Genomic DNA, 22,300 nt, shown 5'->3' with positions numbered 1-22,300 from the left:
CGAGGTGTGCTTGTTAGCTGTTTCGTCGTCATTGTTTTTGAACAAACATTACTCCAAATTCTATCTCGCGATCCAACGCAAACCCGCGCGTGAGCGACGTGCTCTTTCCATCTTTTCATTCAGCGTTATCAAGCTTCGGATCCCTTCACACCCCGTCATCGAACAACACGGCATGCTCCTGATCCAAAGTCCCTACACACAAGATGGTGTACGACAGTATCCGCGCTGATGTGTGGGAGCAACTCCACACAGATCGCCCTCGTCGTAAGCAAACGCCTACTCGTGCTGACTTCAACCGCATCTGCGCCGCGTTCTACCAAGCAGAGAATTGTCAGATATCATCAGATCAAGCAGCCCATGAAATCAAGACCTACAGAGCGGAATACAATATCTGGGCTTACTTCTGCAAGTTGTTCAGCAGCTGTTCGTGAAGTCTTGCTAACGAATCCCATCAGTTGGAGAGGATGCTGGATTTCCGGGCAAAGATCCCGCGAACACTTCGCCAGCATCACTTCATACGGAGACAACTACCTCGATGAAGGAGAAGTCCCGCGATCCAAGGTACATCACTCGTCGTTCCTCGGCGAGTCCTCCCAGAAGCCCTTCTTATTATGTCCCGTATAAATCTATCAACACACTACCTGATACGCCTGGTTCGATGCGCGAATGCCTAGAAAGAACATGGCGATCACGCACAGGCTGGATCGACTATCAACCACAACTAGGCTGGGACCCCGCAACTGGAGCGCCGTGGATGACAGTCCGCTGCTACGCCGCGGACGCATACCCAGCCCTGTCAGGCAGCCATCATCGATACATGAAGAGCTTCGAGAAGAAGATCCCTCAGTTCGTAGTCAAGTACGAGAGATTCGAGAGCTGCATTCTCATTTGGCCTGAATTCAGAGATCCTGCAGATCTTTCGAAACCGGAGGTTTGGGAGGAGTTCAATCGATTGAGGGCGTTTTTGACGAGGTGGGCGGGAGCACAGAAGGGAGTTCCTGTATTCAAGGCGTATAAGGCGTTCTTGGAGTTACCTGAGGAAGAAAGAGGTCCGCTGCCGTTTCCGGAGGGGTTTGATTCCGAGTACGATCGAGTCATTCGTAAGGGAGGCATGATCAAGATCAAAGGAATGGCAGATCGTCACGAACAAAGAATTGGGGAGGAGTCGAATGGAGAAGAGATACGTAGAGAACGAGCAGAGGAGATGGGAGAGGGTGCTGGAGAGGAGTGGAGCAGAAGAGGTCGCCAGGATGCTGTGGATGGCAGATGGGAGAGAATGGAGCGTTCGAGACATGAAGAGAGCGACTATTACGGCTATCATATGACTGACTTGGATGAGAGACATCGTTTTCAAGGCAGGGAAATTGATAGCTATCGCCCTCGATACCGGTCAGGGTAGGATGTCTGACTAGGCTGTAGGAAAAGACCTGGAGGTTGGGGTCCCGAGTGCGTGTTTGGAATGGTCGAGTCAAGAATAAAGATTGCGAGTATAACAGGTGGCTGCATGCAAGAGATATCAAGCAGATAGTGTCAAAAATCAACAAATGTACATAATCTGGCAGAAAGAATATCATGTTAGACTTGCAAGTCTCGGGAAGTAGCTGCCTTCCTAGATTGTGAGCTGTAACTCTCAACATCGACTCGACTATTTGTCTCTTTCCACAACTTCTGGTCCATTCACCTCTCCGAGAGCTTCTCCTTCAGTTTCCAAGTTCTCTTTTACCGAAAGGTTCCACCTTCCTCAACAACGTCAACCCCGCTTCTGGAAGTTGACCTTCCCATCAAACGTCGATCCTTTGCGAAGTGTCACCAGAGAGTAAGTGCATCTATCAAATTTTCAATCGCGAGAGATTATTCCCATGCCATCTGTGAAGAGAGCATGCTAACAGACAGTCAGCAGATGGAACCAAACCATTGCCATGGCAAACCCCAAGATGTACGACGCCTATCGCGACAGTATCCTCATTGGAGTTCATCAGCAAAACTTCAAGAACGGAGCCTTCAAAAACTCTATCAATAAATCTACCGGCGTCATCAACTCTCTCAACATCCTCCTAGCATCCGCCCATCTCTCCCCTTCCGAGAAAGAAATGGTCGAGAGCTGTCGCAAGACTTTTATCAGTATTCACAAGCGTTGGTCTGACGAGAATCCCAATCTCCTTGACGTATTCACTCTCCATACGACCTTCGTACCCCTCTTCGAAATGTTCGAGAAGGATACAAAGGACCAGGGTATCTACGTTCCTCCAAGCAGCTTTCAGGTCATAAACCCTGATGGCTCCGTCGAAAAGACCATGACAATGAACGCTGATAAAGAGACCATGACTGAGACCAAAGGAGGAATTCACGGTATCCCTGCTGGTGCCCCAGAGGAGTTTGTTAGAGACAGAATCGCGAGGTCGAAGGATCTTGGTTTCATAGCCAAGGAGACTGATGCCGATGTCTTGCTGGCCGATTACTACCGTCAGGAGGCTGTTGGCGACGAGAAGATGGGCGACAAGTCTAAAGGTGTGTGGAATCCCTTTTCGTGTTGATAGAAGTTTAACATTAAGCAGATCCTATCAAGCTGCCAACAATAAAGGAGAACAAGGAGAAGAAGTCGAAGGTAGCGGACGAGAAGACAGACTTTGGTAAGGGCTTTGCACGCAACTTACGAGGTGCGTTCATGTGAAGGAATGCCACTGAGGCGCTGCCTTCGAAGCAGTTCTGGTGAGGAAGGATGGACGAAGGCTTCTGGCATAAAATCATACGGACTTGGCAAATGCGGATAGAGGATAAAGCAAGTTACTGGATATGAATAGCTGCTAATGGAAGACTTACAATCATGCATTCTCCGGAGGGTCTGAACCGAATCTCATATAATGAGACCCAACTTTTGATCTATTCCCATCCTCCAAAGTTAAAGAAGATGAGGCAGCTCGTGCTGGATTATTCGTCGTTTTGATCTCCCCGGATTCCTCAAGTTCTCCAGATTATGTCAAAGGATATGTCCGAAGTCCCACCGTATCGTCTCCCCGCAATTTGCCTTCGTCTTGTCAATTCGAGCGAGTTTCAACGATACATATTGACTTGTTGCTCGCTGGAATACCCGTATGGACAAAGGGAGGCCCGGTGATTGGCGGTACATGTCAACCATGTCCGACGAGAACCTTTCAGGATTTATCCGCAGAGCCCAAGAGAGCAACAGACGAGAGTGGCTTTTCGGATGCCTGGGTTCGTCAACCGAACTCTCCAACTGAACGCTGAGTTTTCACATACGCCGCACTTGCGCATGCATACGCGAGCCGTCTGAATTTATTGTTGGTCACCCGAACCAACACGAAGTACATATCGCGACAGTATTTGGGACAATATCATCCTGCCAGAATGGCTCGATACAGTCTGGCCGCGGTCTTTAAAGGAGCATCCTCGCACTCTTGAACATGCGCATCCTCCTTGAGCTTCAACAAGCAAATCGCGAGAATGGTCGTCCCTGTTGGATACATCCCAGGCTTTGTCTGCACTCTTGCGACATGCTCCGTGAGTAAATGGGGATTCATCCATTACCAACCTTCGCTGCCTGGAAATATCCTCTTCCTCATCATCCTCTCTGCGCTAGCAGTTGGGCAGCTTGTTCTCGGGATCAAGTTCAAGAGTCGAATTGTGTGCGTGATGATGCTGCTTGGACTGGCATGCGAGATTCTTGGATACATTTCGAGGATCTTAATGCATTATGATCCATTCGACAGGGCATACTTCCTCTGGTATCTGATCTGCTTGACGATTGGGCCTGCGTTCTTAGCTGCTGCCATCTATGTCTGCCTAGGACGGATCGTGGTGGTGTATGGAGAGCATATCAGCAGGATTCGTCCAAGGACCTACACCATCTTATTCATGGGCTGTGACTTCGTAAGCCTGGTGATTCAAGCTATCGGAGGTGGAATTGCAACTTCTGTGCCGTTGACAAATCAGAAAACTGTCAGTACCAATACTTCCATCTGAAAACGGTGGCTAATTAAGCAGATCAACCTTGGAACGCATATCCTCGTCGCTGGATTATCTTTCCAAGTAGCAAGCTTGTTCGCTTTCTCTGTCTGTAGTACAGAATTTCTTTGGAGAGTACACAAACATCATGGCGATCGGAACTTAGAACATGCAGACTTGTACAACAGCAGGAAGTTCAGATTGTTCTTGATTTGTAAGTTCATATCTAACGCGGAATACCTTTGCTGATGACATCAAGCTCTTGGAATTACCACAGTATGTCTCTTTGTGAGGACTGTCTTCAGATCCGTCGAATTGAGTGGAGGATTCGGTGGTCACTTGGCCAATAGCGAGGTTCAATTCATGGTGTTGGACGGGATGATGGTGATTATTGCTTGCTTTTGCTTGACAGTCATGCACCCCGGAATAGGATTTGGGGATAAATGGGGAGCCTCGAGATTCTCGTTTGGGCGAAAGAGAGAAATGGTGGTGGAGCAGGGAGGAGAGATGGATGAAAGTCCTGCTAGTGCAGAAAAGGCTGGAGTGAATGTGGCTGCACATCAAACCTGAGAGTTATGAGGCATTGGGGAGGAGGAGATATGGAATTAGAGCAAGATCAGAAGACATTTAGGCAGTGCATGCGGGATTCCAATAAACTCAAGCCATGTCTCAGTCAAGAAATCAAGTTTTCGTCGAAGAGTAAAACAGTTCATGGACGACGAGCGACTTGCTCCATGAAGATCATATCAAATACATATCCCAACTTCATTTTGTTGAAAGATGAAAAAGGAGAGAAAGCAGAAGAAAAGCGAGTGAGCGCATTCGGTGTGTTGAAGGTAGACTTCCTTCGTCAAGCATGCGGCGTGTAACGTAGGGCTTAAAATAGCCTGCAGAAGAAGAACAATGCACTAAGGCAGGAATGACAGCGTCTCCTGGTGAGGCGACAGTGAGGCTCGTACTGCCAACCAATCCTTCTTCCAGCCCTATGAGTACGCTATCGTTCCTTACAGCCACCACCATCATGACCTAAGCGTTCGCCAATGATGCACTATCAAGCCCTTCACTACTGCGGAACACCCCGAACCCTCCCGTCTCGGCCTGCTCTCGAAGGTGGTGGTTGCAATCCTCCCACCATTTCGATGATTCCAACACCAATTCCACCGAAAATGCGTCTAAATGCAATTGAGTGTTGGAATTTTTGGTATCGTTGGCGTTTGTCGTTGGTTCATGCTTAATTTATTTTGCCATGCTTACCTAAAAGTCCCCTAAATCCCAACCCTGGCTCAGCCTTGTGCGCAAGGTTTATTAGCCTCCGCACTTCCTCTTCTCTCCTCGAGGAGTGTCAGCACGTACCCAATCCACATGGCAGTCGTCTCATGTTCTCATCTCGGCTGTTCCTTGCTGGCTATCTTTTCTTTAGGCATCTTTTGAATCTTTTCGTTTCTCCCACGTCATCTTATCCCATCTAAGCAATTAGCAATTGATGCAGTGTCAATTGACGGCGAAGTCTAGTCGACTGTGTGTTTGTGGTGGCACGGCCACGAATTCAAGCAAACATCCTTCAGTATCACCGAGCTGACCCCAGCTCAATTGACCAAAATGTCGAACACCCCAGGAGACGACGAGCAGAGTCTACTCAGATCTGCGGGATATACACCAGAGACTCCTCCGACACCAGGCTCAACCACACTTCGACCACCGAATTCAAGACGCAGATTCCAAAGAATGGACTCGTCAGGGCCCACAGAGTACAATGATCCTGCACCTCGATACTCGTCGCCGGTCTCTGCCATGAGCAATTTCGAAACCTTCGAGGCGGGTACAGCAGGATTGGGAATACGACCACAATCGATACAGCGGGTGCCGGTTGGAAGTCGAATATCGTTGTCGAACCCATTCGAACCCTCCTCGAGCAGATCTACACCAGGAACCCCTGGCTTGACAAATCCTTTCGAAAATCCATACATCCAGAATGCTTCAGGGACACCCAGGTCGGAAGATGAAGAAGATATAACGAAGGGAAAGAACATATTTTCAGACAGTCCCGAATTACCATTCGTGACAATTGACGAAGTGCCGAGGGTGACTCCTTTGACGGGAACGCCAATGTCTATGAATAATGAGAACGATAATGATAATGATAACTTGAGTATGGCAAGCAGGAGGAGTCGGGGATGTTGCTGACGAGTATAGAACCTTATGCGGAACGACTTTCACAATCGATAGCAGGATGTCCGGCCAATCATGATATACACTCTCACCGATACAGCTGGCTATCTATTTCCATTTTGATGCTATCGATATACTCGACCATCTTTTCGGGCATATGGCTCGTTTTGGCTCTTGCTCAACCTCGATATGGCCGAGCGATACATTCAGGAGGGAAATTGTCGCCCTCTACAGCTTCGATTGTATTTGCACTATTTGCGAAAACGATTGAATTGTCGTTCGTTACCGTCTTCATTACATTTTTGGGTCAAGTGTTGAGTAGGAGATCTTTAGTAAAGTCATCTCGAGGAGTGACAATTGCGGAGATGACAATGCGGACTTGGGTCATTCAGCCAGGATTTATGATCACTCATTTCCAGAATCTTCAGCATGCAGGACTTACATTTCTCGGAGTCATCTCCTTGACTGCTGCTTTGGTTTCCATGTTTTATACGACCGCATCAGATGCCATTGTCTCGCCTCAGCTCCGGTTTGACAAGACGAAGAACACTGTGATGTATGGTTTGGTTCAGGCAAGTTATGCGAATCCGATTTATATCGAAGGAAATTGCAAAACGCCTATTTCCAAGGATGTGGACCCCGATGGCAATGCTGGCTTGACTTGTCTGGCATATGAAAATGCTGGACAGTGTATGTATCTTGCCTCCTACTTTAACCTGTCTAATATCTCTCAGCGTACCACAATGCCATCTCATTCCTGAGTACCTGGGGGGATATCAATGCCGAAGGAGCTGGCGTATCTACCAATATTGCGGACCGCCCTGCTGCGCCTGGGATGTTGTTTGACAACACCACTGTGGTTGGGAGCTGGGTTGCAGCAAATTACAGCAACATAACATCGGCCTATGAGAAATACAGCAGAATCGTGAATAACGTCACGCTTTCCATGCCTCATGCTGGACTATTCGCTGCTGCCAGAGCGTCAAAGAATGGCATCTTGCAACCCGAAGAACTTGCCGGAGTCGGAGAATACAACATCGAAGCCTCTGTGATCAGTCCTACGGTGAACGTGTTGTGTGCCAACATGAACAAAACCGAGGTTGCCCCATTGATTTACACGACCTGGCCACATGCTACCGTGACGAATTCCAGCTCAATGCCTGGACAAGTCCTTGCTTGGCCTGGATACCAAGATGATATCCAGCTACTATCTGGCCAACAGTACCTAAATAGCACAGCGGCTGACGACGTCTTCGAATGGGGCCAGAAATACAAGCGCCAACCTCCTGTGTTTCCGATGGTAGGTTTCGTTCGGTGCAAGTGTATAATTGCTAATTCTTTTCAGTATCCAATTGAATACAACTCACTCACCAATATCTCGGTTTACATGAGCGACTCCGTCTATATGTTGATCAAGGCTCCTGATGCGTCCACTGCTGATTACACCATGTGTCAACTGCGATCGTACCAGTCTACTTCTTGTAGCTCTTTCTACAATGTTTCTGGGTTGAGTGACGGCCAATTAGAATCCCATTGCGATGATCCCAACAATCTGATGGCATACAATAGATCGGTTCAACCAGCCCCTGAGACCTGGAACAAGGACTGGAGGAATGTTGCTCAAGAATGGATATTGTCTTTATCTCTCAATACTGGATTGTCCGACGCTAACTCGTCTACATCAAGACTACTCTCTCAACTGATCCCCACGGCTCCTAGCAGCGGTCTTCCTACGCTGCCTGTTCTGACACCAAGTATTTCCGAATTGTTAGCTGTAATGGCAGGAAGTACACTCATGGATAGTACCTCGGACTCAACCTTTTACCATTACTGGACGTATCCGGCGAATATTTTGGATCCGGGAGAGTGGGAACCTTTCAATGCATCAATATCGTCACAGCAGTATACCTCTGGACTTCAACAGCAGTGGCAAGGGATATTCTACGTGGTGTTGTTACTCGTGTTTGTGACCAATGTCTTCTGCTTGGTCTACTTCATTCTTCGACATGGGCTGGTAACAGATTATACCGAGCCTTCGAATTTATTTGCTTTAGCTGTAAACAGTCCTCCGTCGCACCGCTTGGATGGGAGTTGCGGTGCTGGACCGGAAGGACATCAACTGGATGTGGATTGGCATGTGATGGCTGAAAATTCTTCTGGGCACTTCTTCATTCGAGAGGGACAGCAGGGGGTACAGGATAACGAGTTTGAGCTGCGGAGGAGGTCGCCGCAGAATTTGAAGAGTATTACCAGCTATAGCAAGCTGAGCGCGAAAAGAAACTCGTTTCTGTAGATGAACAATGCATATTTGTTCGATACCATATTCTCCTTCCCGAGGTGGAGCCGGAGTGGAGTGGCGGGGCGGGAGAAAGCGGGATATCCCACTCTCGATTTCCATCCATCCCACTCGGAACTGACAAAGCGGATTAACCCCAAGCCGATCTTCGACCTTTTTTTCTTGTCGTACAAGAATCCGAAAGGAGGCAATTGCATATTCTTCGAGTAACAGAAATGGCTGACGATACAACGATTCCGAACCTCGACGTTCCTTCACCGCCACCTTCAAACGAATCTTCCACCTCAGGCGATAGACCCGAATGCTTCTCTTCAACGCTGCAAGAATGTCTGTTCGTGCTCACCGCAACGATGTCAATTGGAATGAGTTCATTCCTTTACGGAATATGTACAGTGATCACAGCATCAATTGGAAGGACGTTGAACATGACGAGTGCTCAGATTACTTGGATCAATGCATCATCTGCGTGAGTGCCACTCAAGATGAGGGATTTTGTGTAGACTAACTGACCCAGGTTAACATCAGGAGCTTTCCTCCTCTTCTTCGCGAAGGTTGCTGATACCTTTGGTCGTCGCTCCTTACTTATTTTCAGTATGGCAGCATTCTCAATTTCGAGTTTGATCGCAGGTTTCGCAACCAACCCAATGTACCTTGATGTCTTTGGTGGTTTGCTTGGCCTTTGGTCTGCTGCTGTTGTTCCGCCCGCTGTCGGCATTCTTGGAGCAGCGTACATTGTTCCAAGCAAGAGGAAGAATTACGCATTTGCTTGTTTCAGTGCGGGGAACCCTGTGGGGTTTGTGATGGGGACGATCTTTTCAGGAATTGCAGCTCATTTGTTCAATTGGAGAGCGAGCTTCTATCTTCTGTCTATCATCTACGTTGTCTTCTTTGTTGCTTCTGTTTGGACCGTGCCGAGGACGCAGCAAGTCACTGAGAAGTTCACATTGAAGACGCTGAAGAGGTTTGATCTGTTTGGTATTTTGTTGAGTATGACTGGAATTGCATTGTTCTGCTCTAGCTTGACGTAAGTGTTGTCGACTCCTGAGGTATCATCTGACAAATTTTAGCATCGCTGGTGGTGCACCGCAAGGATGGAAAACGAGCTACGTGCTGGTTCTGCTCTTGCTTGGTATTGCATTGATTGCAGGATTCATTGGCTGGGAAGGATTTTGCAAACATCCATTGATGCCACTCGTGACTTGGCGGGACAGAGACTTCTCCTTGGTGAGTGCACAGCATTGCTGTATCAATGAAGCTGACTTCTTAGATCAATATTATCGTCCTTCTTGGCTTCATGTCCTTCAGCACGAGCGCATTCTGGTTGTCCCTTTACATGCAGAACGTCCTGAAGTATTCAGCTCTCAAAGTAGCCATACATCTCCTCCCTCAAGCAATCGGTGGGATTTTGGTGAATATTATCGCGGGGTTGGTGCTCCATAAGGTCAGCAGCAAAATCTTGACGGGAATTGGAGCCTTGTCGTACCTTGGCTCTGCTCTCCTCATGGCCAACATCAAGGAGGGAAGTTCATATTGGGCATTCATATTCCCAGCACTTCTTCTCTCCGTCATCGGAGCTGATCTCGAGTTCAATGTTGCGAATGTAAGTCTTCACCCCTCTGGGTTTACAATCTGACCGAAGCAGATGTACGTCATGTCTTCGCTGCCTCCTCACCAGCAATCACTCGCGGGAGGGATCTTCAATACCGTGATCAAGATATGCTCTGCTGTAGGGCTGGGAATTTCGGCAAGCATTTACAACGCGGAATCAACGGGGACGGCGGCTTTACAGACGACGCTGAGGCCGTATAAGATGGTGTTTTGGTTTTGTGTTGCGAGTGCGGGGACAAGTTTATTGTTTGTGCCTTTCTTGAAGATTGGGACGCAGGGTCATAGTGCGGGGACGAGTGTGATGAGTCTTGAAGCTGAGGGGAAGAAGGGAGGTGGAGAGAAGGCGGTTCCCGATGTCGGTGATCGCGTTGTAAAGGAATAAGATAGCTTTCCACTGTTGCAAAAATAATGAAAATGAAGCTATTGAAGGTTACATGATCGAGATGACCCTTTTTTCAGAGATCAAAAGTCAATTTACGGAATACATCCGAACTTTATCATCCCAATCCCAATTGACATGCCCCGGCTCTAGCCCTTGTAGGGAATCAGGCAAACCCTTTATAGATTTAAATAAGCATGGTTTTGTCACAAATATGTGGTCAAGCTGTTTGCATTTACACTTTAAATTATTATCGTAACTAACAGGTTTATAGCTATGGTTGAAAAACCAAAAAATTTATCGCGGCTATCAGTACGTGACCCTCAAAAGTCTCGGCATCGATAAAAATCTGTACTTGACCTTCAAAAGTCTCGTACATCGGGACCTTAAGTGGAAACCAAACTCTTCAACCTTTCGGTACATGACCCTGAAAAGTCTTGTGCATCAGAGGGACTTAATTGACTCTCGCATCTCTTCAACCTTTCGGTACATGACCCTGAAAAGTCTTGTACATCAGAGGGTCTTAATTGATCTCTCGCGTCTTTCAAACCTAGGAGCTCTTAATTGAGTTTCTAAACTTCGGTACTTGACCTTCAAAAGTCTTGTACAACAGAGGGACTTAATTGACTCTCTCATCTCTTAAATCCAGGAACTCTTAACCGAGATCCGAAAAAATTGGTACTTGACCTTAAAAAGTCTTGTATACAGCAGGTCCCTTAACAGGAACCTAGTAGTGAATTACGGGGTCTCTCAGTCAACTAGTAGCTAGCTACTCGAGATCCCGCAACATTGAATAGTAATATTCACCTCAGAAGAAATTTCGACCTTGAACGAAGTAAGTACCACCTTTCATTCCTCCTTGACAGCTTGACTACACAAATTTTTTTAAAAGCTTTTGCTAATGATTTGCATTTTGTTCTCGAATCGTTTCATTTGATATATTATTTATTTCCTCGCTAAAATGCTCAGACCCTTTTAATGCTATCATTTATGCTGTAATACCATACCCTATCCGAGATCAACCCTAACCGCTATCTATGCTATAACTCCTGACCCCTTCCAATGCAATGAAGGAAACGCTAAATCAAGCACGATATGACCTGGCGATCTTAGTTGATCGCGCCTGAATAGCACTGGATGTCTCACTTTCACAATCGACTATGGTAGTCGATGAGATCACTTCCGTGACCGTTGTACTGTGAGGAGCTTGGGTAGTGGTCATCGATGTGGTGCTGCTTCGAGTAGATGTTGTCATTGTAGGGCTTTGAGTTGAAGTGGCTTTTGAAGTCGATGTCGTAGCCTTGCTGGTAGTCGAGGAGTTGCTTCCTTGATAGTAACTCTCAATCCAGGAGACCATCTGTGCGAGTTCCTGCTTTCGGAGGTCCAAGATCGCTGGCGTAACATCGTTCATGTACAGATCTTGAACATGGATTCCGTCTGGAACAATGAAAACTGGGATCTCAGGTGTGCTGGCCAATGGACCTCCAGGTCTGAAGGCAGAAGACACGCCCGCTGACCGCCAAGGGTCAAATTCACCATTGGAGAACATCAATCGATCGGTTTTGGTAACATCCCACCCCTCAAAGTCGGCATTGTGCTTATCTTCAGTGAGGCCGAACTGGACGCCAGGGAAGTAGAAGTTACATTCTTGTTGGTAATACTCTGCGGTAACAAAGCGCGAGACCAAGGTTGTTTGGTTGGTTGGGGCACCTGTCTGCCAATATCCGAGAGCTTCATTGCACAGGAGCCACTGCCACTGCCTTCCTGGACCTCCAGTGGGGTCGAGAACGGTGTTCGTGTACTCGGAATCGTCCTTGTTATACGAGTCATAACAATCAGATGCAGAGCAGCCAGACGTGCCGTTGATGTACGACGCATAGTTGGACAATGCAACATCAAGTCCGACTCCATTTGGACCAGGAAGATTTGTTTGGCCAGCTGTGACGCCCTCAAGGTAGTCGCAGAATGGAAGGAAGTCTGAGATCGACGATTGCCAAAGATATATTGGGCTGACTAGCTCTCTGGCGAAGTCCGAATCGTGCTCCACCGTACCGAGTCCAAACATCTGTTTCAGAGCCAATTTGTCTGAGCTTGAACCATTTGCCAAGACGCTATCGACATGACTGATCACTGTCGATATGTCCTTGCTACAGTTGGCAGGCATTCCTTGCTGGATTGGATAGAAGTAGCCCCAATAATCCTCGATCGCTTCGACGGGTGCACTTGAGGCGTGGTAAGCCCAAAACGTTCCGGGAGCGGTCGTGGCAGTCCAAGCAGAGAGGGCGCCTGAGTATGATCCACCGACGAGAACCCATGGAGCTTTGGCTGCATTGCTGTTGCCACTCTTATCGAAGGGTAATTGGACATTGTTGGCGAAGTTTGTCATGTCTTGAACGGATTGTGCGACAGTGTGGTATGTAAGATTCGCAGGAGTTAGATCGGTATATGGTGATGATTCTCCCCAGTAACGATGCTCAATGACAATACCGGCGCCGCCAACAGCCTGAATGTATTGACCTGTGAGAGTTCCAATTTCGAGATAACCAGTGAAGCCATCAGCGGCTTCTTCTCCAGGATTGAAAACAATGACCTACAAACGTTAGGGGGCACGGGCAGTTGATGGAAGGATACTTACTGGTGATCCAGTTCCATTCCAGTACTCGGTACTGTACCAATAGCGTTGTTTGAAGGTGCCCAATGATGGGTTTGAGTGATCGATCAATTGATCGAAAGTTGCTTCAGTGATGGAATCCGAAGCAGCTGCACTGGCTGGTACAGCAGGGTTTCGTGCGTGGGAAGGCCCAAATTTACATGAAACGACAGAAGCCAAGCAGGCTACAGCAAAGGAAATGGTCTTCATGATGACTGGGGGTATCTATGAGAATGCGAAAAGGAGATGGGTTGAAAGTGAACAGCAGAGGCGAACATGTTCCTTTAATCATGGCTTCAACTATGTTTAGATCGTCAACGAAAGGAAGCCTGCTTGAAGCTTTGACGTTGGTCATGAACGAAGGAAGAGAAGTCATTCGATCCACCGGCGTTAGCTCTACAAGGCTGAGAATTTGTTGACGGTACAGCTCTCCACGATTTTACGATGACTGAAAAGCTTCCATAGGTATCCAATAGGGCTGCAGCATGCAGCCCGAGAAATAAGCTTGTCTGTCAAAAAGCCTCGTTGGCGTTCTACTGCCGGTCGCTTGGCGATCTGACACAGGGCTGTGCTTCGCTTGCGGCGCAAAAGTCATGGGCGGAAGCCTCCCGCAGCCTTGGAAGCTGACATTTCAGCCTCCACGCTAATGCGTATCTTAAAATAACTCTCGCAGTCAAGGTTTTCGTAGGGTGAGTAGTGTTTATGTCTTGCTGGATGGGGAGGAGAGTGCTGACTTGAGGCATAATCGCCGAAAGAACAGGAGGCATTTTGCACGTTGCATCACTGGAGCCTCTTGCTTGCATGAACTTGCTGGAAATCTAACAAACTATTCTCTGATCCAAGATCGGACAATTATTGGGTATCTCCCGGTTCTTCCAACCCTGTACCAACACGCCAAACAACGAATTCCAAAGCGTTTCCAAAACCCCAGCTTCATAACCCAAGGTATCAAAGAGAGGAAAAAAGAGGAAAAAAGAAAAAAGGCGAACGTCTGGCATTGTGCGAATTCCAATCGGTATCAGCTGCAAAACATAAACCTGCACTTGCAAATTCACCTTCAGGCTCTGGAGAATCGAGTGCATTCCGGAGTGATAAAAAATGATGAAGTCCGAGTAGCCTCAACGCGTTTCGACTCCTTCAAATGTCCTGGCCGTTGAACCGCATCACGGGACCCAACCAAGTATCATGGTCGCTTTGAACACTGTCACTCCCACCAGCTCTCAAAACGCTCGCAAACCATCTGTAGTCACCATTCCCTACACTGTATCTGGATCCATTGCTTCTCGTCACAGTGTCGTCTGAGCCGAAAGCAGAATTCCCTCCTGGCCAGACGTAGCCTGTGGAATTTATTGCTGTGCCGAACGATGGGAATCCAAATATTTTTTCATTTGGGGAGAGTTTGCTGGGCATATACTCAAGTTTGATAGCTGCATCGAATCCGTAATAATTGGCTGTGATGTTCGTATTCGCTGGTAGGACATCTACTCGAAAGGCACGTGTCCATTGAAGTGTCGGGATTGAAGCTCCATATCCATTGGTGGCGTTGATGTCGAGAAGGCTGAGGTCATATGTGACCTCGGACTGATCGGCATTGTAAGCATATACTTCCGGTAAGATACCGTCTGACGTATTCTGTATGAATATGTATGGCGTATTGAAAAGGGAGTATGGTGGGCCGACATATGGGACAGAGAAAGATTGGCCGTTGCTGTCGCTGATCTTGATGAATCCGCCGAAGACTGGAAGTGCTGATGGAACGACACCTTGAGGGGGTGTGATAGAAAATTGTATCGTGGCTGAACTTCTTGGCGGGATTGTCGTTGGACTGGGAAAGTGAGCAGTGCCAAACAAAGGAACCTGGTTTTTCTCATCGTGCGACATGTAGTAATCCATATATCCTGCGCCTTCATGAGAGAATGAATATATCTTTGGTTTCGATGAAGTGTTTTCAATGGTGATGTTCGCAAGGCCATAAGTTGTTTTGTTCTGGTCGGTAATCTTGAGCTGGCTGGGGGCGATTGTTGTTTCTGCAAAGATCGCATCGTAGGCATTGACCAGGCCAGCACCTTGCTGGACTGTTGCCGAAAGCATGGATTTATTGAAGATCCAAGGGACTGGGATGGAATTGACTTGAAGTCGTGCCTGGATTTCGGAGATAGAGGCAGCAGGGAATTGAGACTTGACGAGAGCGTAGCATCCAGCGAGGTATGGTGTGGCCATTGACGTACCGGAGAGAATGGCATATCCACCAAGTGGACCTAATGGCCAGGTGGAGAGGACATGACCTCCAGGAGCGGAGATTTGAGGCTTCAAATCGTACTGATGCCATGTGGGGCCGAAGCTCGAATAGTAATCAACCATCCCACCACTCCTCTGAGGAACACTTGTGAAATCCTTGTCATGAAAGAAGAGTTTGTATTTTGAGTAGCCACCAACAGCTGCAAAGTTCTTCTGGAGTGTGTCGCCATCCAGAGAATTGAGATTAATGAATTGAGTTGTCCCAAAGAAACCTTGGCTGGGAGTGTCATACTCCGACAGATAAGGATTTGAAGTGTCTGAATTGAGAGCCATGATATGAGGGACGTTAGCTGGCCCCGCTGAAGTTGCTGGGCAGCCATCCGTTGCTTTGAAGGCGACGATGGTTTCATTGACATTCCCGATGGCTGCTAGAGCATCACTCCATGCATTTGGGTCGCACCCCTGGTCAATGATGTATACATCTGCGCCATTTGGAAAGTCGAGAGGGTATACTGATGCATACTTGATCGTGCCAAAATTGTCTGTAGCGGAGTACACTAGTGGGAAGTGGGTGTTTGAGATGGCTCCCACACTGATCGCCGTCGGTTCTGTGCTTGGCCATTCTTCCGTGTAGAGTTCTGGTGTTGACGAGCTTCCATTGGCATCGTTGGCTTGTGCCACAATGACAGCAATCCCATGATCCGTGAGCATACGTGTGACAGTAGCTAAAGGATCAACGGCATCACCGAAAGATGCTGGGCCGATACCAAGAGACATGCTCACAACGTCGACTCCATCCTCGTACGCTTTGATCATTGCAGCCATAATTGTATCACTTCCAGCATGACCTAAACCCAGTCAGATCTGATGAATGAAGGTGAGAGAGACAGACCAGAGCAATCGAAGACTCTGTACATGAAGATACTGGATTCTGGAGCCACGCCGGTAATGTCAAATGTTGAGGGTTCCATACCGATAATTCCTGTGAAATTAGTGAGTGGATTTGATCGATTGAGGTATCTTACCGGAGACATGAGTGCCATGACCTCCTCCGTAGCAGGTGGCGAGAGGGTCTGGGCTACTGTCGAGGGTTCCATTATCGAGGACAAAAGAGTATCCTCCAGCTACTTTGTGGCCAGGGCCGAAGCCACTACCAAGAGCAGGATGCCGATAGTCTATGCCGGTGTCAATGACGCCAATCTTGATCCCCTTTCCTTTGATACCGAGTTGATGAAGTTTGTCAACGCTACTCATTTCCAGTGATGATGAGAGGACTCCATTTCGAGGAACAGAGAGCTCAGGGTTATAAGAGAGAGTGGAAGCATGGAGGTTTTGAGCTGGAAGGGTGACATTGTAGACACTGGAGACCGATATGACACCCGGAATCTCTTGAAGTTGAGCTTTGGTAATGTTTCCTCGAATGGACAGGCCAAAGAAGACATCTGGGTTTCGGTATTCGTGTCGAACAGAGTATGAGAGATGCGATGCTTGTTTATGGAATTCGTGATCCTCAGAGAGTTGAAGAATGAAGGCGTTGAACAGTGCAGACGTAGTTGTGGCCAGAGCAAGGAGAGTGCAAAGGGAAAGCATTGTGACCTCGACATTTTGCCAGAAGTCCCGGGTAATCTGCGACAATATAAAGATTTGCATGACTAGCAAAGTCGACAAAGTACATGATGACTTGACCAAAGCAACTTTGCAGGATAGCTTGTACCGTATTCTGGAATGAGAGGATGATCAAGAAGTAGACTGTGTGGGAGCGATAATAATGTTGGTATTCATGATTGGATTATGGGTACCCGAATCAAGAAAGTAGAGGTTGTCCCAATGAAATCGACCTCCCCGCTTGGGATGATTGCCATATTCGGCAGTTCAATACAAGTCATGCGACATGTGAGATACAATATAAATGAGCATGCATAGTTGAGATTACGTGATACCCATGTGAAAGACTTCGATCTGAGGGTAATCTGGTCTGCTGAATGGCGTCGAGTCAAGGAAAGTCATCGGAAGTAGAGGAAGGGTTGAAGTTTAGTCATTCTCAACAGAGCTTGGATTTTGCAAATGTTGTGGAGAGGGCGCATTCGAGATTCTTGACGCAAGAGACAGCACATCACAAGAATCGAACACTTGAAAGGCCTTCCTTGACGACGGATTGATGATGCCTCCGCGACAGCCGGATCACTGCTATTCGAGCGAGACGGTGTTTGTCTTGCTGCTGTTATTGATGATGTTGCTGAATTCTGCGACTGAAATTGTTGGGATTGTCGAAATGAAGGCGAGAGAGTTAGATGCGCTCGAGCGAGATTGGATTGTGGTAGATGCTGTGATTTTGGTGCCAAATATCTCCACCTACAGCTGCAGACTACCTTTCAATTCAGAGATTGGCGGTCGCTGCGATATTGCCAGGTATTCAGTTCCAAGATCGAGCGTCCATGGATTGAATCTTGTTGTGAGATCGGTGTCTTCGTGCTCTTGTTCGCGGATGACAGACATTCACGACCCTACACGCGCTAAGCCCGGAATGCTCTAACCTACTGTAGCAGCCTTAACTTGAAGCTTACATAATGCGTAAGCTATTTCCCATGCGTTCGTGCTCCTTTCCATCTTCTCTCTTCAATCGTCCTTGATCTTCAATATCATCGAAACGTTTATCGCGTGAAGAATCTATTCACGCTACAGCTCTGACTTCGGTCTTGTAAGGAGGTGCTTTAATTGACTTCCGAACTTTTTCCCGACTTCGATCGTTGAGGAAATCTTAATTGACCTCCGCATCTTCTTTCCTGGACTCTTAGTTGGGCTCCAAATCTTGCTTGACTTTGGTCTTGCATCGGAAGTCTCAATTGGTCTCCGAATTCTTTCCTGTGCTAGACTTTGGTCTTGCATTGCTGGAATCCTTCGCTGAATTCCATCTCTCTCCTCTTGCTTCCCTTGATCTTTAAGCATCAAGAGTCTCACAATATTTCGAGTCACATTCGTATGCAGTGGCTCATGTTCTCCAAAGGTGGATGACGATAGGGAGCAGATATGGCAGCTATGGCATATTGAGAACAGATTCACCACAGAGAGGGTGGCTAGGTGTATTGTGTTGAATACTACGAACAGGAAACCTCCCAGAGACAAGTGTGTGCTGTATCTGCCGATGATCTGAAGCAATCCTACTCTGAGCAAGTGTCCCATTGGGAGGAAACGCCGTGGTGCCTGGAAGGCCAGGTTCCGTGATGGTTTCAATCTTTGGCCCTCGCCTGGTAAGCAAACATCAGATGGCAAGCGCGTTTTGATGAACAACTCCAGAAGACCAAAAAATACCTGCCAAGAGGGAGTTGTTGAAGGGTGAAGAGAGTAGATTGACTGAACTCATCGCAGGGTGAAAGTCAACAGACCAAGTCCTCAAAGATCCTGGCACAAGAGTAGGGCGCGGCACGGTTGGTATCAATCCGGAAATTGACCTGCTCCATGGGCCCCCTTACGGTGGGTAGGCCGCGTCGTCTCTGACAATGGGTGGTTTTAAATTAAGGAGAAACCTCCAGGGTAACCCCGGATAATCCAGCACGTGTTACACGTGATCAGAAAAGAGGGAAATTAAGGGGTTTGGCCAGAATCTATAAAAAGGGCTCACTTCTCCTACTCATTCTTGCTTCCTTTCTCTTCCTTAAGCTGCAGCTGCTTCCTTCACTCATAGTCCGGCCAACTATGCCTTGATTAGCAGCGTACAAGCTCACTAGACCCCTCTAAATACATATTTAAAGCTCCAGATCAGTCTCCAGCTTTGCTCAATCTTTTGAAAAAAGTGAAGGGACTGAAGCTTCCTTGGTTGAAGCTTTCTAAAGGTTCTTACCTTCTGAAAGCGCCTTGATTCCTCAAATCCAATTCATCTCACATGATTCTCACGTGACTTGGAGTCATGTGAGTGAGTGCTATCACCTCCATTCTTGCACTTTTGCATTGTTTGGTGAGTGTAGCCAGGGCATTATGCTTTGCATATGCTTTGCAATGTGCACTCCTTCTTGTAAGGGGGCATGTGGCAGATTTTTGATTATACTACGTGAGGCCATGTCATGTGCTGGATGGCAGATGGTAACCTGGTGGGAGGTCAGGGTAAAAGCTTAAGAAGCTTAACCTTACCCTACCCGCCCACTGGGTGGGTAGAGGGCCCCTCTAACCAGCTATTAACCACCCGTGCCGCGCCCTACACAAGAGCAGCAAAAGTGAATGTTCTGGCGAGACGGAGCAAGAGAAGCAAAGCGATAAGAATCCTTGCTGAAAGGCAGGACATGTTTCGAGAGCTATCAGCCTTCACGGCGAGTGGTATCAGCTTCCATGTATCCTGAATATCCCAGTTGGATTGCAATCGCAGTGAGAAGGCTGGGACTCACTTTCGGGAACTGCCGTCATCAGCCCCCCTCTTCGAGCTGTTCTCAACACCACAGCTTAGAGTCGACAACTCTATGCGCTTGGAGCCTGTCAGTGGATTATATGATTCTGCTGTGGAAACGGGTGGGAAGTTTCACGAGATCGAATGTTCACTGGATTATTTACATCTGCCATCTTCTTTCTCCATATGAATCGTCTCGCAGACTGCCAGCCTGAATACTGAACCCAAGATACGCAGATCGAGGATCTTCATATCGTAGCCACACCGATTTCAACAAACACAGTGCCCGCTCTCGCCACTTTGAAAGAACAGCTATCCCGGTCTTCGGTGGCATGCTGCTCGCAGGTCGGTGGGACAATATCTGATGCGGTTGTCCATGCCTCTGTTGGACTTTAGAAGGCTGGAGCTCCGAGGACTCTCTTCCACTTCTGGTGCAGTTACTTGGCTGGCAACTCCACTTCGTAGACCCACTTCGCAACGAGATCATCCCGTGCACGCTCCGAGGACTCTCGTCCGCTGTTAGGAAAATTCCCTCCTCTGCGCACATCAGCTCTCTAAACAAACCCCTCCTTCTCTACAGAAGGTGGGAACCAAGGCCCGCCAAAGCAGCATGGGCTTCGAGGTTGAATCCTTTAATGTACGTTCTGGAGTACAGTGTGACTTGAGTGCATTGTGGCGTTCACACAAGGTGCCATGTGCGCTTCCTCGACGAATTCGAGTCGCCAAATTTGAAACAGAACACGGCATCCCGTCGGCCTTGTGTTTGACTCGGAGACTCCCGTATGAGCAAGGCAGAATACAGTACATCTTTCAAGGGCTAAGAAAATCTTCAGAGCTGGCTTAGTGTTATAGCGATTTTGGGCGGATGTTCCCAAGCATTCATAGTTCATTATATGGCGAGTCGAAGGCCTGAACTTCATAGAGTATCTTAAACCAACGCTGCCTATATTGTGGTCTTTGGTCTGCCGATGGCTTCGTGCCACAAAGCACGCTATCACATGGAGTACGTATTGCATATGGTGTCATACCATGCAGTGGCCAACACAGTTCAAAAGTCAGATGGACGGAGACACATGTTCTTATGATTGGTTAAAGAGATGCAAGGACATCACAGCGGCGTATTGCTTGACTTAAACAGGATCCCGTCAGGCATAGTGGAACTGACTGAGTAGTATACCGAGTGTATACCTCTGCTTCTTTCTCATTCAAAACGATGACAAAGTCGGGTTCTAAATATTCCTTGAAGCTCACCGCAGTTTGAAGTATGAAATTCTCTCCACAACATGACTCTCAAGTCCAAAGGCTTGGTATGCGTTCTCTGAGGCAAAGGGGCATCTAGGCAGACGTGCAAAGCCCTGTTTCAAAACTCGTGAGGCGTTGGAATTAATTGGCCACACTCTGTCTGCCACCGGGCATACAGGCCTGCATACCACACCGTATTCGGGAAAAAGCAAATACTGAAATATAAAGGGAGCTGAAGTCACAACGCAGGCCGTGATTAATATTCACGCTCAATCAAACTTATTGCCTTTCACAACATCGTCGACACCCTCTCAAAATGGTAGCAGGAGGGATATCAGATGCCTACCAGCCCACCAAAGACTTTGTCAACCACATCAAAAGTGCTCGGCCTTGCTGGGAAGCCACTCAGCATGAAGCCCGGAAAGTCGACCAATACGCTGAGCATGCCAGGCAGATTTACGAGCAACAAGGTGTTCCTGCGCACACGTACAAGGCCATTCACTCCAATGGCTTTGCGCAAGGGGTAGCTTTCCAGGTCAGAAATGAAGAGCCAAACCGACCCGAGTTTGGCGGGAAAGTTATGTTCAGTCAGGGTAAATCGAACAGGAGGCGACTAGACATTCATCGAGCACACGAATTGGCATACAAGGATCATGAGCATAATCAACGAATGTGGGACGCACAATTGCAAGACCAAAAGACGAGGTCTTCTCAGCCAATTTCTCCACCCCCGTCATACCAGCAACAGTCCATGAGCAATCCTTATCTGCCGGCAACCCTGCACCGCCATATCCACACGAGAAGATGGGTGGAGGGGCTGAAGAGGGAGCACAATACTGGAATGGATACGCATTTGTTTAAAGCGAGAATTGGCTGAATAGTAAGCTGTGATGGCTATCAAATATACGAATTTCTGTGGGATATGAATACGTGATTGTTGATATCTTGAGAAGTGAGTGATGGAGGTTGGGTTTGGTGATCTCGAGCATCTCGTTGGTCTCGTTCGATATGAAATCAACATTCTTCGTATTGGAAAACATAATGCATGAGTTTTTGTGATTTATTTCCTACTTTTGCCAATTTAACTTACCTAAAATAATGTTGTGGCTATTGAATTAACACAACATATTAGGTTGAATTCGCGACAATATTGATCATCGACCCCTATAACTTCTCAAAGGAAGAAGATTGTAGTCTCGGTAACATAACACAATTGTTTCGATTGATCAAATACATCATTCTTCAAGTTTTCTAGGTGTGCGAAGCTGTCGTGGTTCTTTCCTCTCGATTGCTTATATGGATCTATCTGACTTTTAATAGGTTTGGATCTTCAACCAAGAGTTTTCGTCTTCCTCTCTGCGTTACATAACGCAACATCGA

The 22,300-nt window shown here is 47.5% G+C and overlaps 8 protein-coding genes across 8 annotated transcripts; 5 read left to right on the top strand and 3 right to left on the bottom strand.

Moving 5' to 3' along the window:
- Positions 1–203: 203 nt before the first annotated feature.
- LY89DRAFT_722584 (uncharacterized protein) lies at positions 204–1,498 on the top strand (the record flags this gene model as incomplete). The annotated part of the gene is made up of 2 exons (XM_018218742.1): positions 204–423; positions 456–1,498. 2 exons carry the CDS (start codon positions 204–206, stop codon positions 1,397–1,399), a joined length of 1,164 nt encoding a protein of 387 aa, XP_018065770.1. The 3' UTR covers positions 1,400–1,498.
- Positions 1,499–1,798: 300 nt separating this feature from the next.
- Positions 1,799–2,960, bottom strand: LY89DRAFT_225187 (uncharacterized protein). Its single transcript, XM_018205979.1, has 2 exons — positions 2,821–2,960; positions 1,799–2,521 (listed from the first exon to the last, which is right to left on the bottom strand). The coding sequence occupies exons 1-2, from the start codon at positions 2,828–2,830 to the stop codon at positions 2,055–2,057; spliced, it is 477 nt and encodes a 158-aa protein (XP_018065769.1). The 5' UTR covers positions 2,831–2,960; the 3' UTR covers positions 1,799–2,054.
- Positions 2,961–3,331: 371 nt separating this feature from the next.
- Positions 3,332–4,656, top strand: LY89DRAFT_624723 (RTA1 like protein). The gene is made up of 3 exons (XM_018211052.1): positions 3,332–3,957; positions 4,003–4,177; positions 4,223–4,656. The coding sequence occupies exons 1-3, from the start codon at positions 3,463–3,465 to the stop codon at positions 4,531–4,533; spliced, it is 981 nt and encodes a 326-aa protein (XP_018065768.1). The 5' UTR covers positions 3,332–3,462; the 3' UTR covers positions 4,534–4,656.
- A 724-nt stretch (positions 4,657–5,380) lies between these two features.
- Positions 5,381–8,653, top strand: LY89DRAFT_225149 (uncharacterized protein). Its single transcript, XM_018205978.1, has 3 exons — positions 5,381–6,112; positions 6,157–6,822; positions 6,867–8,653. The coding sequence occupies exons 1-3, from the start codon at positions 5,563–5,565 to the stop codon at positions 8,423–8,425; spliced, it is 2,775 nt and encodes a 924-aa protein (XP_018065767.1). The 5' UTR covers positions 5,381–5,562; the 3' UTR covers positions 8,426–8,653.
- On the top strand, positions 8,644–10,418 carry LY89DRAFT_594768 (MFS general substrate transporter; the record flags this gene model as incomplete). Its single annotated transcript, XM_018209820.1, has 5 exons — positions 8,644–8,894; positions 8,943–9,452; positions 9,496–9,652; positions 9,696–10,028; positions 10,071–10,418. The coding sequence occupies 5 exons, from the start codon at positions 8,644–8,646 to the stop codon at positions 10,416–10,418; spliced, it is 1,599 nt and encodes a 532-aa protein (XP_018065766.1).
- A 949-nt stretch (positions 10,419–11,367) lies between these two features.
- On the bottom strand, positions 11,368–13,548 carry LY89DRAFT_624714 (uncharacterized protein). Its single transcript, XM_018211051.1, has 2 exons — positions 13,051–13,548; positions 11,368–13,005 (listed from the first exon to the last, which is right to left on the bottom strand). Exons 1-2 carry the CDS (start codon positions 13,273–13,275, stop codon positions 11,500–11,502), a joined length of 1,731 nt encoding a protein of 576 aa, XP_018065765.1. The 5' UTR covers positions 13,276–13,548; the 3' UTR covers positions 11,368–11,499.
- A 276-nt stretch (positions 13,549–13,824) lies between these two features.
- On the bottom strand, positions 13,825–16,893 carry LY89DRAFT_653994 (subtilisin-like protein; the record flags this gene model as incomplete). The annotated part of the gene is made up of 3 exons (XM_018212276.1): positions 13,825–16,151; positions 16,196–16,285; positions 16,329–16,893. 3 exons carry the CDS (start codon positions 16,891–16,893, stop codon positions 14,203–14,205), a joined length of 2,604 nt encoding a protein of 867 aa, XP_018065764.1. The 3' UTR covers positions 13,825–14,202.
- Positions 16,894–20,895: 4,002 nt separating this feature from the next.
- LY89DRAFT_688680 (uncharacterized protein) lies at positions 20,896–21,907 on the top strand. Its single transcript, XM_018215755.1, has one exon. It carries the CDS (start codon positions 21,237–21,239, stop codon positions 21,795–21,797), a length of 561 nt encoding a protein of 186 aa, XP_018065763.1. The 5' UTR covers positions 20,896–21,236; the 3' UTR covers positions 21,798–21,907.
- Positions 21,908–22,300: the final 393 nt, after the last annotated feature.

The sequence above is a fragment of the Mollisia scopiformis genome (assembly GCF_001500285.1).
Source record: "Mollisia scopiformis unplaced genomic scaffold LY89scaffold_23, whole genome shotgun sequence".
NCBI classification, from domain to species: domain Eukaryota; kingdom Fungi; phylum Ascomycota; class Leotiomycetes; order Helotiales; family Mollisiaceae; genus Mollisia; species Mollisia scopiformis.
Note: the sequence above shows the minus strand (reverse complement) of the source record. Positions and strands in the feature narration are given on the sequence as shown.

What these genes read in the sequence shown, in the direction of transcription:
- LY89DRAFT_624723 (XM_018211052.1), top strand. Translation starts at nt 3,463, where the DNA reads ATGGTCGTCCCTGTTGGATACATCCCAGGCTTTGTCTGCACTCTTGCG. An exon ending in CGTTGACAAATCAGAAAACT is followed by an intron (nt 3,958 to 4,002) that starts GTCAGTACCAAT and finishes CTAATTAAGCAG; the next exon opens with ATCAACCTTGGAACGCATAT. An exon ending in GTTCAGATTGTTCTTGATTT is followed by an intron (nt 4,178 to 4,222) that starts GTAAGTTCATAT and finishes GATGACATCAAG; the next exon opens with CTCTTGGAATTACCACAGTA.
- LY89DRAFT_624714 (XM_018211051.1), bottom strand. Translation starts at nt 13,275, where the DNA reads ATGAAGACCATTTCCTTTGCTGTAGCCTGCTTGGCTTCTGTCGTTTCA. An exon ending in GGAATGGAACTGGATCACCA is followed by an intron (nt 13,006 to 13,050) that starts GTAAGTATCCTT and finishes TAACGTTTGTAG; the next exon opens with GTCATTGTTTTCAATCCTGG.
- LY89DRAFT_225149 (XM_018205978.1), top strand. Translation starts at nt 5,563, where the DNA reads ATGTCGAACACCCCAGGAGACGACGAGCAGAGTCTACTCAGATCTGCG. An exon ending in TAATGATAATGATAACTTGA is followed by an intron (nt 6,113 to 6,156) that starts GTATGGCAAGCA and finishes TGACGAGTATAG; the next exon opens with AACCTTATGCGGAACGACTT. An exon ending in ATATGAAAATGCTGGACAGT is followed by an intron (nt 6,823 to 6,866) that starts GTATGTATCTTG and finishes AATATCTCTCAG; the next exon opens with CGTACCACAATGCCATCTCA.
- LY89DRAFT_688680 (XM_018215755.1), top strand. Translation starts at nt 21,237, where the DNA reads ATGGTAGCAGGAGGGATATCAGATGCCTACCAGCCCACCAAAGACTTT.